Source organism: Poecile atricapillus, chromosome 5 (genome assembly GCF_030490865.1).
Source record: "Poecile atricapillus isolate bPoeAtr1 chromosome 5, bPoeAtr1.hap1, whole genome shotgun sequence".
Taxonomy (NCBI): Eukaryota; Metazoa; Chordata; class Aves; order Passeriformes; family Paridae; genus Poecile; species Poecile atricapillus.
Window position 1 is genome coordinate 7,883,014 of NC_081253.1, and position 17,034 is coordinate 7,900,047.

Genomic DNA, 17,034 nt, shown 5'->3' on the forward strand with positions numbered 1-17,034 from the left:
GAATTTTAAGCTGTAAGTGCTCATTTGCTCTTGGATTGCCACCGTTCCCTGCTGATGTGGGTGCTTAGTTAAGCTGGATGTAGTATTTTGTTTCAAAGCCAGTTTAATCTCAAAGCCCCGTGTCTTTTACTTAAATAATTATAGCCTGTGCTGCTACCTCACATCAGTACTGGGGTAATCTGTGCTAAGAAATACTATGCACAGTTATAAACTAGATACCAATTGATAGTGACTTATTAAAACCCTCCAAATGGCCTTTTTTAATGGGAAGCCTGCATGGTGGTACCACATACCATATTAAATTGATTAGTATGTAGCATTAAAAGGCAAAATTACCATGGAGGTATTACATTTAGCACCATATAAGCTGCTGCACCTAGAATATAATGAGGTTAAAGTCCTTGCAAGATTCCAAAAAGCCGGTGGCGAAAGTCACGCTGCCGATGTGCTGTTGCTTCTGCAGGAAATTCACACTTTTATTTTGTAGCCAGAGTGGCACAGAAGTCACCAATACTTCCCTTCCTGTCATTTGCCACTTTATTTCTGTCAGAGTGACTGCTCCATGATTGGAGGGAGAGCTCTGCTCCCCGGTTTATTCATGCTCCACGCAGAGCTGCTGTCCTTGTGCAGCCACCCCGTGCACTGGGCTCATGACCAAGTCCCTGATTTTGCATTCAGGCTCCGACACCTCCGTCTCTGCCGAAGGTTGGCTGAGCTCTGTTCCAGAGTCACTCCTGACAAATGTCTAGGGCAGCCACACAGATATCTTCTCCATCCATTGAAAAATAGCAGCAGGAGGAAGGGAGCTTTGTCAGCTCATTTTGTCTGCTGTAAATATGAAGTGACTGGGAAATGTTTGTCTGTAAGTATGAATTTGCTTTCGAAATCCAGTGAACTGACTTTGTACTTCAGTGCCTTTTATTTGCTGTGAATTTCCTGTAACACTCAAATGTTACCTGCACAGGTCCTTCATGAATAGCAATAACTCTTAATGTTGATTGAATGTGAAATGTAACTGTTACATTTTCTGGGAATATTTTGGGTTTGTGTGTTGCAGGAATCACCAGCTGGTAAACTGAAATAATCTCTTATGTCATCCATAATGACAATAGTCTTTCTTAGTGTTAGTCATTTCCTTTGAGGGGGAAAGATTAATTTAAGGAATTCACTGGTGAACAACCTGCAAGAATTTTGGCATGTTGTCTGTATAAGCAAATAAATACCATTTCTAAACATTTTTTTGATCTAGATCATAAATATTCATGTGCCACAAGCAAGGCCAATTATCTCCAGCAGCATTGTCCCCACATCTTTTCTATCTTCATATCAGTTAAGAGAGTTTATCTATTGCTTCTTGTAGAAGATACTTCCCACCAAGATGAAGAACATTTGGAAACACATTTTGTGCACTGAGTGTCCTTCTCTGTAAGGGCATCTTCTTCTCTCCTTCTTCTCCTATCTCATGGTTGTATAATATGACTGATAACAGCTGCTGATTCTTTGCTCGAATGTGGAATATCAAAAAACTGGATTTTTTTGTTTGTTGTATTGTTTTTGGTTGGTTTATTTATTCTTTTTTTTCATTTGATTTATTTATTTCTTCTAGCTATAGGTTTTAGAGAGAATATAAAAACTTAGATTCTTACTTTATTACTATATCTATCAAACCTTAATTAAAATTTTTATTTATTGGTTCTTATGTCATGTTTAATGAGTTCAGACAATCTTCTTTAAAGAAAAATTGAATCTACAAATATCTTCATAGTATTAATGAGGTACTGGGGTATAGACTCATGTACACCATTGTTGCTGTTAAACATGTTATTTTAAGTTATGCTCTGTTTGGCATATTTATGTCTTCTTGTTGCTGCCTTTCAGAAGAATTTATGGCTTTTTGATAGTTTGGTTTTCCAATATGATGTGCAAGAGGTTAGGTTTGGTGACTTTAACAGTCCCTTTACTCTTCAGTGTCATTGTTTCTGGTCTCTGACTGAGTTGCTCTAGAACAGTCATCAGGTAACCAACCCCATAAGTGTAACCCATTTATCTTCCAGCCTTCAGTTCAGCTGGACAAAATTGGATGTAAATAGAATTCAGTTTGGTGAAAAAAACTCAAATTAATTAAAAAAAAAAAAAAAGTAATCCAAGGGTTAGACTAATAAATAATAAATGCTTTATATTTCTGGGTGATGCAACTCAGGGCTATTGGAAGGGGCATCTCTTACTGCAGAAATGCAGAAGGAAAACTAGAAAATTTCTATGCATTCTTCTAGACTTGAAAACAATTTCTCCCATGAAATATAATGCAGAATCCCTTTTCTGGTGTCTCTTCCCTGGGCAGGAATGACTCCCCCCGCTGGCTCTCTGAGTTCAGGTGTTCTGCATGCATCAGTTCAACCTTTCCATCAGTATGTTACCAATGGAAGGATGCAGGGGCATAAATAAACCTATCATAAAAACTGAACTACAAATACTGTCCATTTGATTTGCTGTCCAAATGGAAAATATGACTGGTTGGAATTCTCCTGGCCACCACAATTTTTGCTGCCATCTAATGAAGGCATCAGAATGCCCTTCCGTCACTGCTGGTGGCACCGTGAGCAATCCCAGGATAAAGTATTATAGATTGGTTCTGTGCTCAAGCTGCTCCAAATCTTTTTGAACTCAAAGGATACAAAGCTAGGCAGGATGCTTTTATAGCTGAAGCTGCTCTGTGTGACAGGCAGAACACTCTGGATGTGATACAGTGTAAGTGATGTAGAAAGCAGTGCCCTTGTCACTGTTGGGGTTTGCTCTCGGGGTTTTGCTTCTATGACTTATCAGTCAGAAGTTGCCTCAATGTATTAAGCTTTAAAATATTTTAACATTTTCTCTAAACTGACTTACTATTCAAATGTTTCATTTGACATTTATGGAAAGCATTCATTAAAGTATAATTATGGAAGAAAAACCTATTTAAAGGGGAAAAAAGTCACTAGTTTTGCACTTGCCGATACATATTATCAATTATATTGATTATTTAGTATTAGTTTGACCAGCATCTCTGGTGCACAAGTAAATCTGACTGAATTCGTGATCTAGATAAAGTGATTGGTGCTGTGCCAGGGGAGCAGGTTCAGATCTGGTCTGAGACATGAGCCCTTCCCAGGCACATTTCTCTCATCCTTCTCCTGTGTGCATCTGCTCAGCCACACGTCTCAGCTGCTGCTCGGTCTCACAGTGCTGGATATCACCTTGTCCTCTTCTTACTCTGCATGAAACTCAGGATTTTAGTAGGAACTGCATTTGTTGATTGCTGCTTAGAAGAATTGACTTCACATTTTTGCTATGTGAACTGTATTCTTTTTTTAAATAAGCTGTGTGTGACATTCTGGAATTGATACTATTCTCTTACTGTATGATGAGTAATCACATTATATAACACAATTGATTTTAACTGGACATCTTGAATAATCTAGTGCATGAACACTTCTCAGGCAGATGGTAGAACTTCACAAAAGGATTACTATGCCCTTAAAAAGTATGAGAATTATACAAGTATTTAAGAAATCCTGATGTGGTCTACACAATGTAGCTAATATTTACAATTTGTTAACTTTTTAATTGCATTTATAATTAGTGTATGAACGCTGTTTTATGAAATATGTAATATTTTGTATATTGTATATTGTACAATATGTTGTATAGAGTTAGATGCCACATCACTTTAGCTTTTAACTGTGTAAAGGTGTGCTAGCATTGGATTGTTTATCCCCCCTCAAGTGTCTGTTTTACAAGTGAAAAATAAATGCAATAGAATCTCAGATACTAATTAGAAGTGGCATCTAGAAACCCAGAACTTGAAAATAACTCAGTGCTGAAGGATTTCAAAGGCTTTTTGTCTTAAAAAGCTAGCAGGTTAGGAAAAAAAATGGGATGCAGATTGTTTATCACATTATGCTTTATTTCTATTGCCTTGTGGTGTTTCAGAAGAAGGGTGTTTAACTTGCTATAAGACTGCAGAAGCATGAGTGACAGTTTTTTGTCTTTTCTTAGCTGAAAATAAAATTATATTTCATAGGTACTCCTGTAGGTATTGCTTATTTACTGAAAATGAATATATTTTTCTTTGCTTTATATGTTGTATACTCCTGATATTTCTCCTAAAGAGAACAGTGATTAAGTCCTAAAGCAAGTGCCAGATCCAAGCTGTGCCAAACTTTGTCAGTGATGAGTTTCAAATATTTTGAAAGTTACAGTTTTCTCCCAGCTGCTTTCCTTTCTGTATAGAATAAGTAACCTGCTCCTGCCAAGAGTTACTCTATTTTTTAAAATTTATTTATTTTTTAAGTGAGAATTAAAGCACTTCTCTCTCCTCTCATCTCCAAAACCAAACATGCCAAGCATGTCCTAATCACTGAGTACAGACTCATAGTGCTGATATTTCACTCCAGGGAGCTTGGAAGCTTTTCTTCCTCTGCCTTGCTGCTGAGTAAGGAATGTGAAAAGTCTTTCTTGGAGTCCTTGGTTTCAGGCCAAGGGGTCTTGGCATCTGCTTGAAACAAGACATCTATCATCAAATGCAGTAGCTATTTTATTCCTAGGAAGTCGTTTCCTTCCTGGGAAGGTCCAATTCTGGGTTCTTTCCTTGGAGAAAAAAGGTGGATTACCTGTTTCCTGTTCAGGGCTGTGTGCTGAAAGCTGATACAATGCTGCTTTTTTTTTTTTTTTTTTGTCTAAGATGAAAGTGTTACAGAGACAGCAATGCTGTCACTGCCTGTTGGGCTTCATGTTTAGAGAAAATGCCACAGCAGAAAAAGGAATGTTTGTGCTCTGTGCAGATTGAATATGTGTGATTTTGTATGGAGTATAGAAATTTATATGCACATCTTAATTAAATTATGGAATAGAAATTGAGTAGTTGGTCTTTGGATACATTGCTGTAACACATAACCTGTGTTTCTACCCTAACAGTGAATTGTTTCAGTGGCATAAACTGGATTCAGACAGTTGAAGTGGGCACTCTACAGAACAGGGCAGAATAGGCTCCAATTTCTGGCATCTCCTTAGTGTGCTTCGCATTACACTGTAAAATTAAATAGATTTCTTTTATTGCTAATTCCCCCCAGGCATTATTACAGTGAAAGGTCTTTAAGTAAGGTGTTAATGGCATCCTACTAGGATTTGTTTTTTCGTTTGTCAGCTCACAGTGTTATATCAAGAGCTATAGTGGATTCTGCACTGAAGTGTTTAAAGCAAGTGTAAGAGCTGCATGCTCTTTATAAAGGAAAACCCAACAGGAAATTACAGGCCTGGTGCCAGAATTGCAGGTCAAAATCCTGTAATCTTGGCTCTGAAAGAATTCAGGACAGAAGTGCATAATGAGCTCTTTTGGCCCTGAAATCTTTGAATCTGCTGCATAAAATGAGTGCAATCTAGTCCATTTCCATCAGTTCCAATGGTCCAGCCTTTATGTACTTGGAATATATAATTTGGAAGACAATATCGAATTCATATACTCCATATGAGTATGTTGGACTGCTAAGTGGCTTTTCTGTAGTGACTTAAATTTCAACCTGTAAACTAGAATAAGTTTGTCTTTAGAACTACTGAAAGTGATCTGCAGTTGGGAAATATGGGAGTATTTCTGTGTTTCAATTATGTGCATGAAGGGTTTGGGTTTTCTTCATTGCATGAAAAATGAAAATAACAAAATCTGTTTGACAATTTCACCATCAGGAAAAATGTTTACTGAAGATGATAAAAATGAGTAAGTGTAAACAAATTTAAAAGCCCTCATTTAGAAAGATATTTTATATTTTTCCAGAGCAAAATGTTTAGGTGTGAAAATATGGACGTTCTGCCAAAGGCAAAGTTACACCAGAACAAATTTTGTTCCTGCTACTGTATTTGGAGCAGCCCTTCTTGCTTGCCCTTATATCCTTGGTAATGGAGTGGAGGAAAAAATGCAAGAATCTTCCTATTCAGGCTTTCCTCATAACATGATGGTGCTTATTGTAGATCCATTTAATAACTGCTAATTATGAGCAATTATGGTATATATTTTTCAGCTATAGCACTCTATTTTATTAAGTCCTTCCAGATACTTTCCTCCTTTTTTATGGTACAAAAATTAAAAAAAAAAAATCCAGACAGGTGCATTAAAGTTTGAACAGAATATTTTCTATATGTCTAAAGCATTTATTGAGCAAGTATGGACTTACTAATGAAGTTAGTGTTTCAATGAAAAAATGACACTTTTACTTAGGGAAAACCAGAAACTAATAAAATGAATAATAATGTAAATCTGAAAGGGGAGCTTAATTCAGATGGAAAATAAAAGCTGAATTGCTTAAGTTCTGTGATAAGAAGCAGGTAAGAGGTATAATTCCATGGAATAATTATTAGGATAAATTTGGAAGCATAATTTAAATATTTATTCTTTGAAACTCATGTATGACTAAAGCATGGAGAACAGTTCTACTGTTTCACTTGCACGTAGCACCTGGAGGAGGCCTGTGCTCCTCCATTTGTTGGGAACACTGTCAAAGTGCCACTAAATGTTCGTGCTGGTAAAGAACAGCTGGTGGCTTGCCAAGAATACCACTGTTCACCCTCTCCTTCATTTTCTTCTTCTTGTAATATTCCTGTTCAGCTACATTTTATTTTAAATGAATTGTAGAGATAAGCTACACAAAATATCCCTTACCAGTGTGTCACCTTTGTAATTTTGAAAGAAGCACAGTGAAGCCCATGATGATAATGTTAAGATAGAGATTTAATTGCTTGTGTCTCTTTCCGTTTGGAACTGAGACTTCATCTCTGAGCCAAATACAATCTGTTGGCGAGCGCTCCCAAATGCAATCAGAATCCTTTCCAGGCCAATATGACAGGCTTAATGCTGATGTGTTTTGATCAGAAAGCTGGTTTGTGTGAGTTTGAGCTTACACCTGAGTTTTCTGTTTGAATCCTGAGGATAGGATACTTTCCTAGGTCATTTGCTCTCCAGATCCATTTCCTGGTCATAGGGAGCTTCCCCAGAGTGTGCCAGGCAGGACAGGACCTGTTGGGTCAGTCCAAGCACTGTCCTGGTGATCCTGCACTCCCTGGCACTGCCTGTCCAATTCCCCACACTCCAGCAGAACACTGGAATTACATGTACAGACAAAACAATGGCATCCAAAATGAATGAATGCCAAAGGAAATTCTGCCAGTGTTTTCAAATGCTGCTGCCAAATCTGTGTTTCCATATCTATGCTAATTAGATACCTATAAACTCACCATTTAATTTTCCAATTACCTGGCATGGTTATTTCCCAAGAACTTCAGTAGTATGGTAAGTGATGAACACATGTGACAAAAACACCTAAATTGCTTTCATTTTGTGAGTCAAATTTAGATACACACAATTTAATATTTCTGGGCAAAAACTCTTAATGGCACATGTGGCTGTTGAATCTGTAATTTCTATTCAAAGTACAGATGACTGATCAGTAGAAATAATTTAATGTAGACAAGTATTTAAGGTTCATAAAAAGATACAAATAAAATTGCAAAACAGTGCCTTGCTGTGATTTATAAATTACTGGGTTCATGATAATTCTTCTGAGTTAATGATCTTCATTTAATCAACATTTTGTTCTCATAAATCAGAATGAGATTTGGAAGAAGCAAGTTAAATAATTGTGAACAGAAAGTTGCCTACTTTTGTTTACTTTTATAATAAAATACTTTGTTTGTTTTTCAGCTGTATAAAATAAAACAAAAAATTCAGCATTGTCGGTGTACACCTGGAAATCCTACTCCATGACCTTGTTTGCCTTGGATGTGCTGAGTGTGCCAGACTCCCAGGAGCTGGGTTACAGAGCTTGTTAAGGACAGCCCCAGGGCCACGTGGATATCATAGCTGTGATGTTTTCACTGCCTGAGCTGGGGCTGGGCACTGAGCCACCAGCTCTGCCTGCATCAGCTTGCTGAGATGCTCTCAAGGGCACAAAAAGAAGTGAGAAAACTGCAGCCCTAGGGCTGCTCCAGAGACTGGCCTTTTACTGGGATATGTACATAGCCACTGAATTTTAATTATCTCACTTGCTGGGCTGTTCTAGGAAACACCAGTTGCATCTGGAGCACCGCAGAGGTAGGGGTGAGCCCTCAGGAGTGATTGTTTGGAAGGCTTAGGGAGTTCTCATTCCTATTGCGAGCTGAAACGCTCAGTTTTATTTGAGATTTGCAATTATATAGGAGTAGAGAAGCATATAAATCTCCCTTCATTGAAATCAGTGTCTTCTCCAGAGTGTAGCCTTGCCAATTCAGCAGTCTGTGTGAAACCTGGCCCGGGCCACGCTGCCGGCTCCAGAGTGGGGCTGTCCGTGTTCCATCTGGCTTGGCTCAGCAGAAAGGTCAACTCCCAAGGCTGCCAGAGAAGTGCTGCTCTATTGTGGTGTACTTTATTATCCCTCTGGGGAAGAGGCTGGAATAGGATGTGTGAGCGAAACGGAGAATTTGTTCCCTAATTTTCTCAGTAGTCCAGGGCCATGTACGCTATTTGGACAACAGCTGTCTGAGTCCATTGCCAAGCTGGCTCAGCAATGGTCCTTAGTGCAATGCAGGACAGCAAAAACCTTTCCAAGTAGTTGGGAAAACTGAGAGATTTGTCGGAATTTTTGAGCTGGCAAAATAACAATGTTTGATGTTTCACCATCACCGTGTAATATGGGCTGGGAAAACCAAAACTTTGTTAGAAGTTTCACCACTCATCATCTTTAGCATTTTTTAGCATTTTTTTTTATTTGAAAGCTCCCTCTGTCTCTTTTTTAAACATAGAGAATGGCTAAAGAAATGTGTAGGTACCCAAAGTTGTGTGGAACTCGAGCAGTGATGTGGCCTAGAAGGAAGGTTCTGTCATGATTACAGCAGCTCCTCCTCTCTTTCTTTTGGTGCTGATTTACTGTTAATTGCATTTCAAACAAATTGGAATGGACTAATAGACTGAAGCCTATTATCCTAGCTTTTAACACAATGAAACCATGTTTAGTGCTTTGCTCTAAGGGGGGGAATGTATATCCCTGACATTTTCCTCCAAGTAATGACAGAAATACAGATGGAGATTTCTGCATTATGAATAGGTGGGATGGGGAAAGCATGGGGAGGAATGACAGAAACAGTCACATTTTGTGCTTTATTCCATCAACTCATTGCTCTTTGGGTTAGATAACTGCCTCCCATTTACACTAGATCAGTTACACTTAGATCTTTGCATTTTTATTTATTTTTGTTAATTTACTTTGTAGTGCTTTGGCCACTTGTGTTCTAAAATGAGGAAGACTTAATTCTTCTTATAGGAGAATAATTATGGCACAAGTCTTATTTTCTTTCAGCTTTTTCTGATTGTTAGAAAGCTCCTTAAATGACATCAACATCTTGCTTGCAGATTATGGTTTTGGAAAGCTGAAGCTCAGATGTAGCTGTGTTATTCTGAGTGTGCTCTTGAAACAGAAAATGAGACAGACCCTGCTGGGGCAGTCTTGATTTGAGAAGTTTTGAGTGAGCAGATGCATGTAAAGGTGCTATGCTCACTCCCAAGCAGAGTACCAGGGGAGCAGAAGAGAACTTTATGGCAATTTGTTCATCCAGAAGGACTGGAGAAGAAATAGCTTCAACAAGCTGTTGCTGCTCTATGCCACAGATAGCAGGACCAAAGCCCTCAAACAGTTACAATTTAAGTTACGAGTGATTTGATAAACTTCTAGGGGAAACTTGGAAATTTCTAAATTAGAACAGCTTTCCAGTACCCTGTCAGTGCACAGTAGAGGAAAATATGGTTTTATTTTGCTGTGAAAACTGAGCTGACAGTACACTTGGACTGCACAATGTGTCTGGGTGGAGCCCCAGGACAGTCGCTGCAGCTTTATTCAGCTGCCTTCTCCGTGGTCACCTGCATTTCAGTTTGTCTGCCTCTATTTTTGTTGTTGTTGTGAAGTAATTCCCTTGTGTTTCCATCTTTCCAACATGTCTAGCAGTGACTTAGGCAGCAGACAGTGATGTTCTTCCAGCTGGGCTTGTCACAGACATTACAACCTGTGGCTGCTGGTCACTGTCCTCCCTATTGCACTGTATATTTCACTGTTGGGTTGATTTGTTGGGGTTTTTTTCCTCTTCTTTTTTTATTTGTAAATCATTCTCCCAGTGGATTTGTTAATACTCAGGAGCTATCTGGGCCCCCTGCTCTGTCTGAAGTGGGCACGGGGATAGTGTGATACGGATACATGGTCCTGTGCAGTTACGTGACAGGAGAGAAATCAATTTCATAAATGAATATTGGCTGTTGAGCAGAGTTGAAGACTTTCATACATCGATATGCTAAAGTAACTGGGACCACTGAAAATCAGCATGAATTGAGCCTGACTTGCTCTGCAAACCAATGACCAGATCAGGAAAAGAGGAAGATCCATTGAGTATGGATGGAAATTTGAATTTTCTAGGTCAATCCATGGCTGGCCACTTCATTCTGAAGTTCAAGAAGGTAGGAAGGGCAGAGCTCATTTGTTTGTGCCTGGCAGGGTGCTACTCTCACTCTGCCACCTCCATTCCTGTAGCTTCTGCACCGTAAGATCTCCATCTAGGTTTTGGTTTGTTAGCAGTGGGCATAGATGGGAGAAGGAAGTAGGGATCAGAAAGAGCAGGAATTACCTGTGTGTATAAATTTGCAAGCCATTTTGAATAGGAAATCTTCCATATACTAAAGGATTGTCTGGAGGAGTGCATTCCAAGAGTACATTGCTTTATAAAACTAGTGCAGAATAAGTTTTGTCTCGAGAGCACTACTAACAACAGCTGAAACTTAGAAGAGCAGTGGAAATCTTGCTCAGCTGACACGTGATGTTACTAACATATTGAAATTTGGTCTGTATCTCTAATATCTTTGTAAATGACTATTTAATTAATTAATAAACACTTCATTAGACAAAGAATTGTCTAACACCCCCTGTTTATTAAATCAGAAAGCATTCCCTATTTTAATTAGCATGACATTTTCTATAATCAATTTGATGAAAAGCCATCTGCAGTTCTAATAATACTGTGTACAGCAAAGGCTGATGGACATATGTGCTGACTGCAAGGTATCAACCTTCTTGCATGTTTGCTTTTGAAAAAACATAATATATAAAGAAGAGGAGAACTCTAACTTGCTAATGCTGCTGTTTGTGCTGCAAAGCAGAATTTTAGCTAAACAAACCAAAACTTAGTGAATATTTTCAGTGGGAAAACAAGCATTAACCATCCAGGTTAACACTGTCAGCAATTTCAGAAGACTACCCTGAGGCCTCCTTATTCTAGATACTATGGAATAGATTTTCAGCATTGCCTGAATTATTTCCTTCTCTTTCCTCCACTTTTTAGACACTACTTGCTCTCTTAAGACTTTTTGATAAATTGCCTTAATACCCAACTGTTTCTATGCACAAAACTGCCTAAGTGCTGATCTCCTTTGGGCAATTAGCTTGAGCTAAGATTTACAGCGCTCTGTGCAAATAACCAGCAATTAGCAGTCTGTGTATCCTTCTTTATAAATCAGTTTTTTCATTGAACTATTCAATATCAGTATTAGTAAATTCTAAACTGCTTTTGAGCCAGGTTATAGCAAGTTGGTCTTGGCTTGTATCCCTTGAAATTGATCAGTCCACACAAATTTCTCTCAAGAGTTACCATGAAATAAGCCTTATTATCAACAAGTAATAAAAATCTAGCAAATATTTTACCAAGCTACTTTTGTTTGGCGAACAAAATGTACATTAACTGTACTGTGAATTTAGTAAGAATGAGGGTTTTTTTTACACTCAAAGAAGTGCTGTAGATTCTGTTGCTCCTTGTCAGTGCTAGCAGCTGCACAGATTATTCACATTAATCTCAGTGAACATGACGGCAATGTAGATTTACAGGTTAGGCAGGTTTTAGTTTTATTATAAGCTTGGGTTGCCATGATGACTGTTCAAAGCTAAAGAATAACTCAATGTGTATTCATAGGTCAAAAATCATTGCTTAAAACCTCTGAGAATGGAATAGACTAGGTAGAAATGCAAGTCTTGCCTGGGTAAAATGAAATATGCACAGAATAGTGGAGGCTCAGATTCAGTAATCTTCTGAGTCCTGTGGCTTTTGTGAGCCTGTGATGCTTCTCTATATTTTCATAAATTCTTAAAGTTCATCCAGGGCAGGATTTCTGTTTTTTATACTTTATCAAGGAAGCCCCACTTGTTCCTGAATCTGTTGATCTTTCCAAGTGCAACACAGATTGGTTTTAGTAGTTAGCTGATCATGTCTCATATCTCTACTGGTCTGCAACCTCTTGTAAAATATCCCAGTTTTAGAGACCTGCAGAAATGACAAAACATTTCACATCCCCTTTGCTCATTCACATGAAGGAACTTCCTTCTCTTGTCTTGATGCTGAATTATGCAGATAGCACCTGTGTCAACATCTGAAGGCACACAGGGAGGCTCTTGGAGTTACTCCATGGGAGAAAAAGAACAAACGTGATAAGCATTCTGTGGCACATACAGGTCTAAAGATGAAAATACCACCAATAAACTGATAAATGGATGTGAAAGTGAATAGAACACTGGACTAAAATTCAAGAGACTTGAAAGTATGTGGTAATGTGTCCTTTCAACTCAGTATGTGTAATTTAAATAACAAGATGGGTTGCTTAATTTCAGTGACATGTGAAACCAGAGTTTATACTCTTCAAATAAACCACCACCCACTCAGTGTCCTGCCATCAGAAAGCTAAATCATGAAAGGCCATATAGACCCTGGGCCAAATTCTTGCACTAGAACAATTTGGGGATTGATTTGCAGTGATGGGGATGTATTTAAGGATTGAAGTTAGTCCATTTTCCTGCTAAACAATACAGGATTTTTCATTAGAATTTACAAGACCTGGATTTTGGTTTTTTTTGGTTCATGTGAACATACCATGCGTAACTGTGAGTGCTACAAAAGAATTCTGCAGCATTTAGGACATGGCAGTATGTTGTCAGTTCAATAAATGGGGTTAAATTCAATAAATGGAGGTAAAGAAATTATTGCAAAATTGATGGGGGTCAAGCTTCTTGTCAAGTAGGAAAGGCTTTGCATTGATTTATTTTCATTTTTTGATAGTTTGCCTGTACTTTGACATTCCCTGGAACAATTTATGTTACTCAAGGCACAGTATAGAGCTGCATTTCGTGCCAGCTCATACCCTGATCTTAAACAAAACCCTTAGCAGTGAACCTAAAGCAGAGGCAATAGTCTTAGTGAAGCTACTTATAAGAAATGCTTCTGTTATTTAAAAAAAATACTTGAGATTATCATGGTGCTGTATTTATGTAATGGTGCTGTCACTGAGGGCTATATTTCTATTATTCATATATACATCCAAACTGTGATTTAAAATGTATGGATTAATCATTTCAGCAGAACATGTATTCTTTGCCTAGAGATAGGGAAGATGATGAAAATATTTATTTTTAAAAACATACAATAGCATAAGAATTTGGACATTTAGCCTCTCGATAAAATAAATTACTGTTGGTTCTGCAGCTAGTGGAATTCTATAAGAGAATGTTGCTGACTAACTTGATTTTTTTCTGCTGTGACAATCCCAGAATTTTTGAGGGTTTTTTTAATGTAATATTTTATTTAATGTTGCATTCTTTGTGAAAGCCAAATAAGTTGAACAAGCTGTCCTGCAGATGTGTGTGTCCACTAGGCAGCCTCCTTCTCAGTTAGCCTTAGGAATAACATCAAAAATCAAGATGGAATCAATTCTTCCTGAAAATAGTTGTGTATAATAACCCTGTCTGCCTCTTTATTTTTCATAGTGATACTTATTTTAATCCTTCTAATGTTTACCATTAATTCTTTTTAATGTAAGCTTTGGATGTCATAAAATAAATCAAATAACTTGGACAAAAACCCAATACACTATTTCAGCAGGGTTGCCTCTATCAAATACAACACCTCCAATTTTTTTTTTACCAAGATCTATGTTCTGTAAAGTGCTATTAGGTGTTAATTATATTGCCAGCCACTATTTTTGTGGGAAGAATCCTGGATTTATCATGCCCGTATTTGATCTGGTACTGATGTCAGGATAACTTAAGTACAGACCCTTGGCTGCCTGTCTTCATGTTTTAGTAAAACAGAATAAACTAATCAGTTATTCAAAGCTCTGGAGTTTCCAAGCCTTTCAGAAATTTGAGAACTATTATAATTAGGAAATTTCAATCAGTTGTTTTTAAGACTGTTTTTGTGTGCATCAGCCAGGGCTGGTGACTTGATAACACATCTTCTTTACAGAGGCTTCCTCACATTCTCCTCTGCTTAACACAGAATGCTTTTTATTCTAGTGGTGTCCTCAAATCAATAATATGGCTCTTCAGGGAGGCTATTTGTGCCCAGATGAGAGCTTTCCACATGATACTAATGTTTGTTTCAAATTAAATGAGAATTTCTTTGAAGTAAGAACTCTACTTCTCTGAATGTCTTTGTGAAGTGTCAGAGGTCCCTGAACCTCCTTGTGGTGAAGGCACCAAGATAATAAAACAAATCCATCAGCTGTGCAAATGGATGAGGCTAAGGACTCAGTATTGTTTTCTTTTGTAGAATTTCTGACTCTAGGTAACAAAAACTTAAAAAAAAGTTTTTTTCATGTATGTTCATGGCTCTTAGTTAACGTTTCAGCTATCAATGAAAAAAATCATCATCATGTGGTGTGACAATCAGTTATCACATTGTACAGCCTGAAAAATATTGGAATGGGATTTCCATATTAATTACTATGATTACTTTTGAAGCTCTGTGTTTACATGGGATTTTGGTATAATCTTTTACCTGCAAATCTCCATACATTCTGCAAGTATTGATTTGATTTATCCACTTCAGGAGTTAACTACTGAATCCAAGTTCAGAGAGAGGTATAATTACTGTTCAGAAAAACCTGGCTTTTCAAGAGGTCTGACTCAGTTTTCTGTTCTGATTGATTAAATTTTCTTCTAACTTTAGAGAAAAGGCTTTCATTTATGTCTCTCACAGTATTTGCCATTTTAAATGTTGTTTCACACCTTGTGAAGGACTTGCAAGAAGAGCCTTAGGACTGTGTATTTCATTTGTGGTCCTCTTAGGAATTTTAAGGGAAAGTGTTTTTTTTTGAGTGAATTGATTTTGGTAGGATTAGTTAATGAGGCACAATGCTATAAATCCTGTTGGCAAATGACAGGTAGGGGAGTAGATAAATGAGATGAAGTAACATTCTGTACTCATTTGGATTTGGGCAGCACATTAGTGTCATGTGTGGGTTTGAAATGCATGGTTTGGAGCACTCCTGTTCAGTGTCTCTGGGTTAGTTATGCTGTTTCTCACAATGTGGTTCAATCATAACTAGGGACAGCTCTTTAGCCAGACAACTTCATTTTTCTATAATACTCAGCACCGTGATCCAATGTCATTGGAGATTTCCAGTGCTGGGGTTCCTAAAAGAATATCTGCAAAACAGCCTAAAGGAAGCTGCAGAAACTACCATGTTCTGTAATTGGTAACCTGAAACCAAATAACTGTCTATGAAGTGCTGTTCCTTTTTATTCAAAATGAATAGTTGAAATACTTCCTCTTTAAAAGGAGCTGCTGTTAATTCCACAGTTCACAATCTGATTTGCCTTCCTAAACAGCAGCTCTAATAATACTGTCCTAAACTACATCAATCCCACCCCACTTCCCAGCCGTGGTCCTAAAATAGCTTAGTGAGCTCTTCAAATGAGACTTCATTAATTTTACAGAACATACCAGAGGACATTCACTAATGCTGTATATCTGGAGTTCCTGTGGAGTCAATTAAAATAGAGCTACATTTTTCTGAATAAGCAAAGCATTTTTTTTATGATCGCATAACCTTTTTCTCCAGTCATGTTTACTTCCCACTTCATAAAATTCAGGGATCTGTAATGAATATCTCAGGCATTACTGAGGATCAGGGAAGTTCTTTTGTGTTTCCTTTAGGCTTAATTTAGAACTCTTCTTCTTTTTTTTTTTACATTGTTATAATAAAATTGTTTCATTTAATTAAGTAGAAATCTCTTACATGGGTCTTAAATAATCTGAGAGAATCAGTGTTTAGTCTATTCAATCTTGTTACAAATAGTGGAAAATTTGGAACTTTTTTCACTCAAGGCTGATGTAGTAATTGTGTGCTTCTTGTTAATTTTGCAGGTTTTGATATTAGCAAATACAAAGTATTTTTCATAGAAGGAATCCCAGTTATTTTCAGATTTCTTTTCTTTTTTCTTGAGGTGTGTTAGATTATTTTTCTCACAAGAAATGATAAATCAAATGAGTGGAAAAAGGAAAATGTTGCAACAGTTCATTCCATAGTGTTTTAAATGTTTTGCAGGTGGACCTACTTAGCTTTAACCCTCCTTTACTAACATTCAGTTCACAAGAAAATTCAGTATTTTGCGGCCCATCATGAATCACACAGAATATGGACTGTCCTAAAATAACCATAACTTTGTCCGTCCAGTCACCAGAAATACAGACCAGTACAGAAGTTTTGTTGGAATCACTTCTAAGATGACATGTGAATAGGATGTCCAACAAAATCTTTTGGTTTTCTGCAAAACTTTACTTCGGTATATGGCCAAAACATAGATGTACTGAACGAGATGAGCATGCTATACAGCATAAACTGGGAATTTTTAAGCTCATAAGGCAAATCAACAAAACTGTCTTGTTTTTGTGTGTTGTAATAAGGATACTCTAATTAATTTAACATGCTGGTTCTCTCTACAGATGTATTAAATTCTCAGTGTGCTTGCTAACTGCTTATTTCTTTGTCATTGCAGATACAGCAGTGGTTTATAAAACCAGGAATGGACATGTTGTTGAACTGAACGTAGAAACAAATACAACTACATTATTACTGGAAAACACAACTTTTGTAAGTAATAGATATTATCTGCTTTCTCAGCGGAAGTCTGCTTACATTTTTTTTTTTTTTTTTTTTTGTAACAGGAAGGA

At 37.4% G+C, this 17,034-nt stretch overlaps 1 protein-coding gene across 1 annotated transcript in view; it reads left to right on the forward strand.

Annotated features, from left to right (window-relative positions):
• The window catches only part of DPP10 (dipeptidyl peptidase like 10), a 244,139-nt gene that overhangs the window by 101,690 nt on the left and 125,415 nt on the right, over window positions 1–17,034 (forward strand). The window contains exon 4 of the mRNA XM_058840442.1: window positions 16,860–16,954. Within this exon, the coding sequence (XP_058696425.1) occupies window positions 16,860–16,954 (95 nt within the window). The remainder of the gene's footprint in view (window positions 1–16,859; window positions 16,955–17,034) is intronic.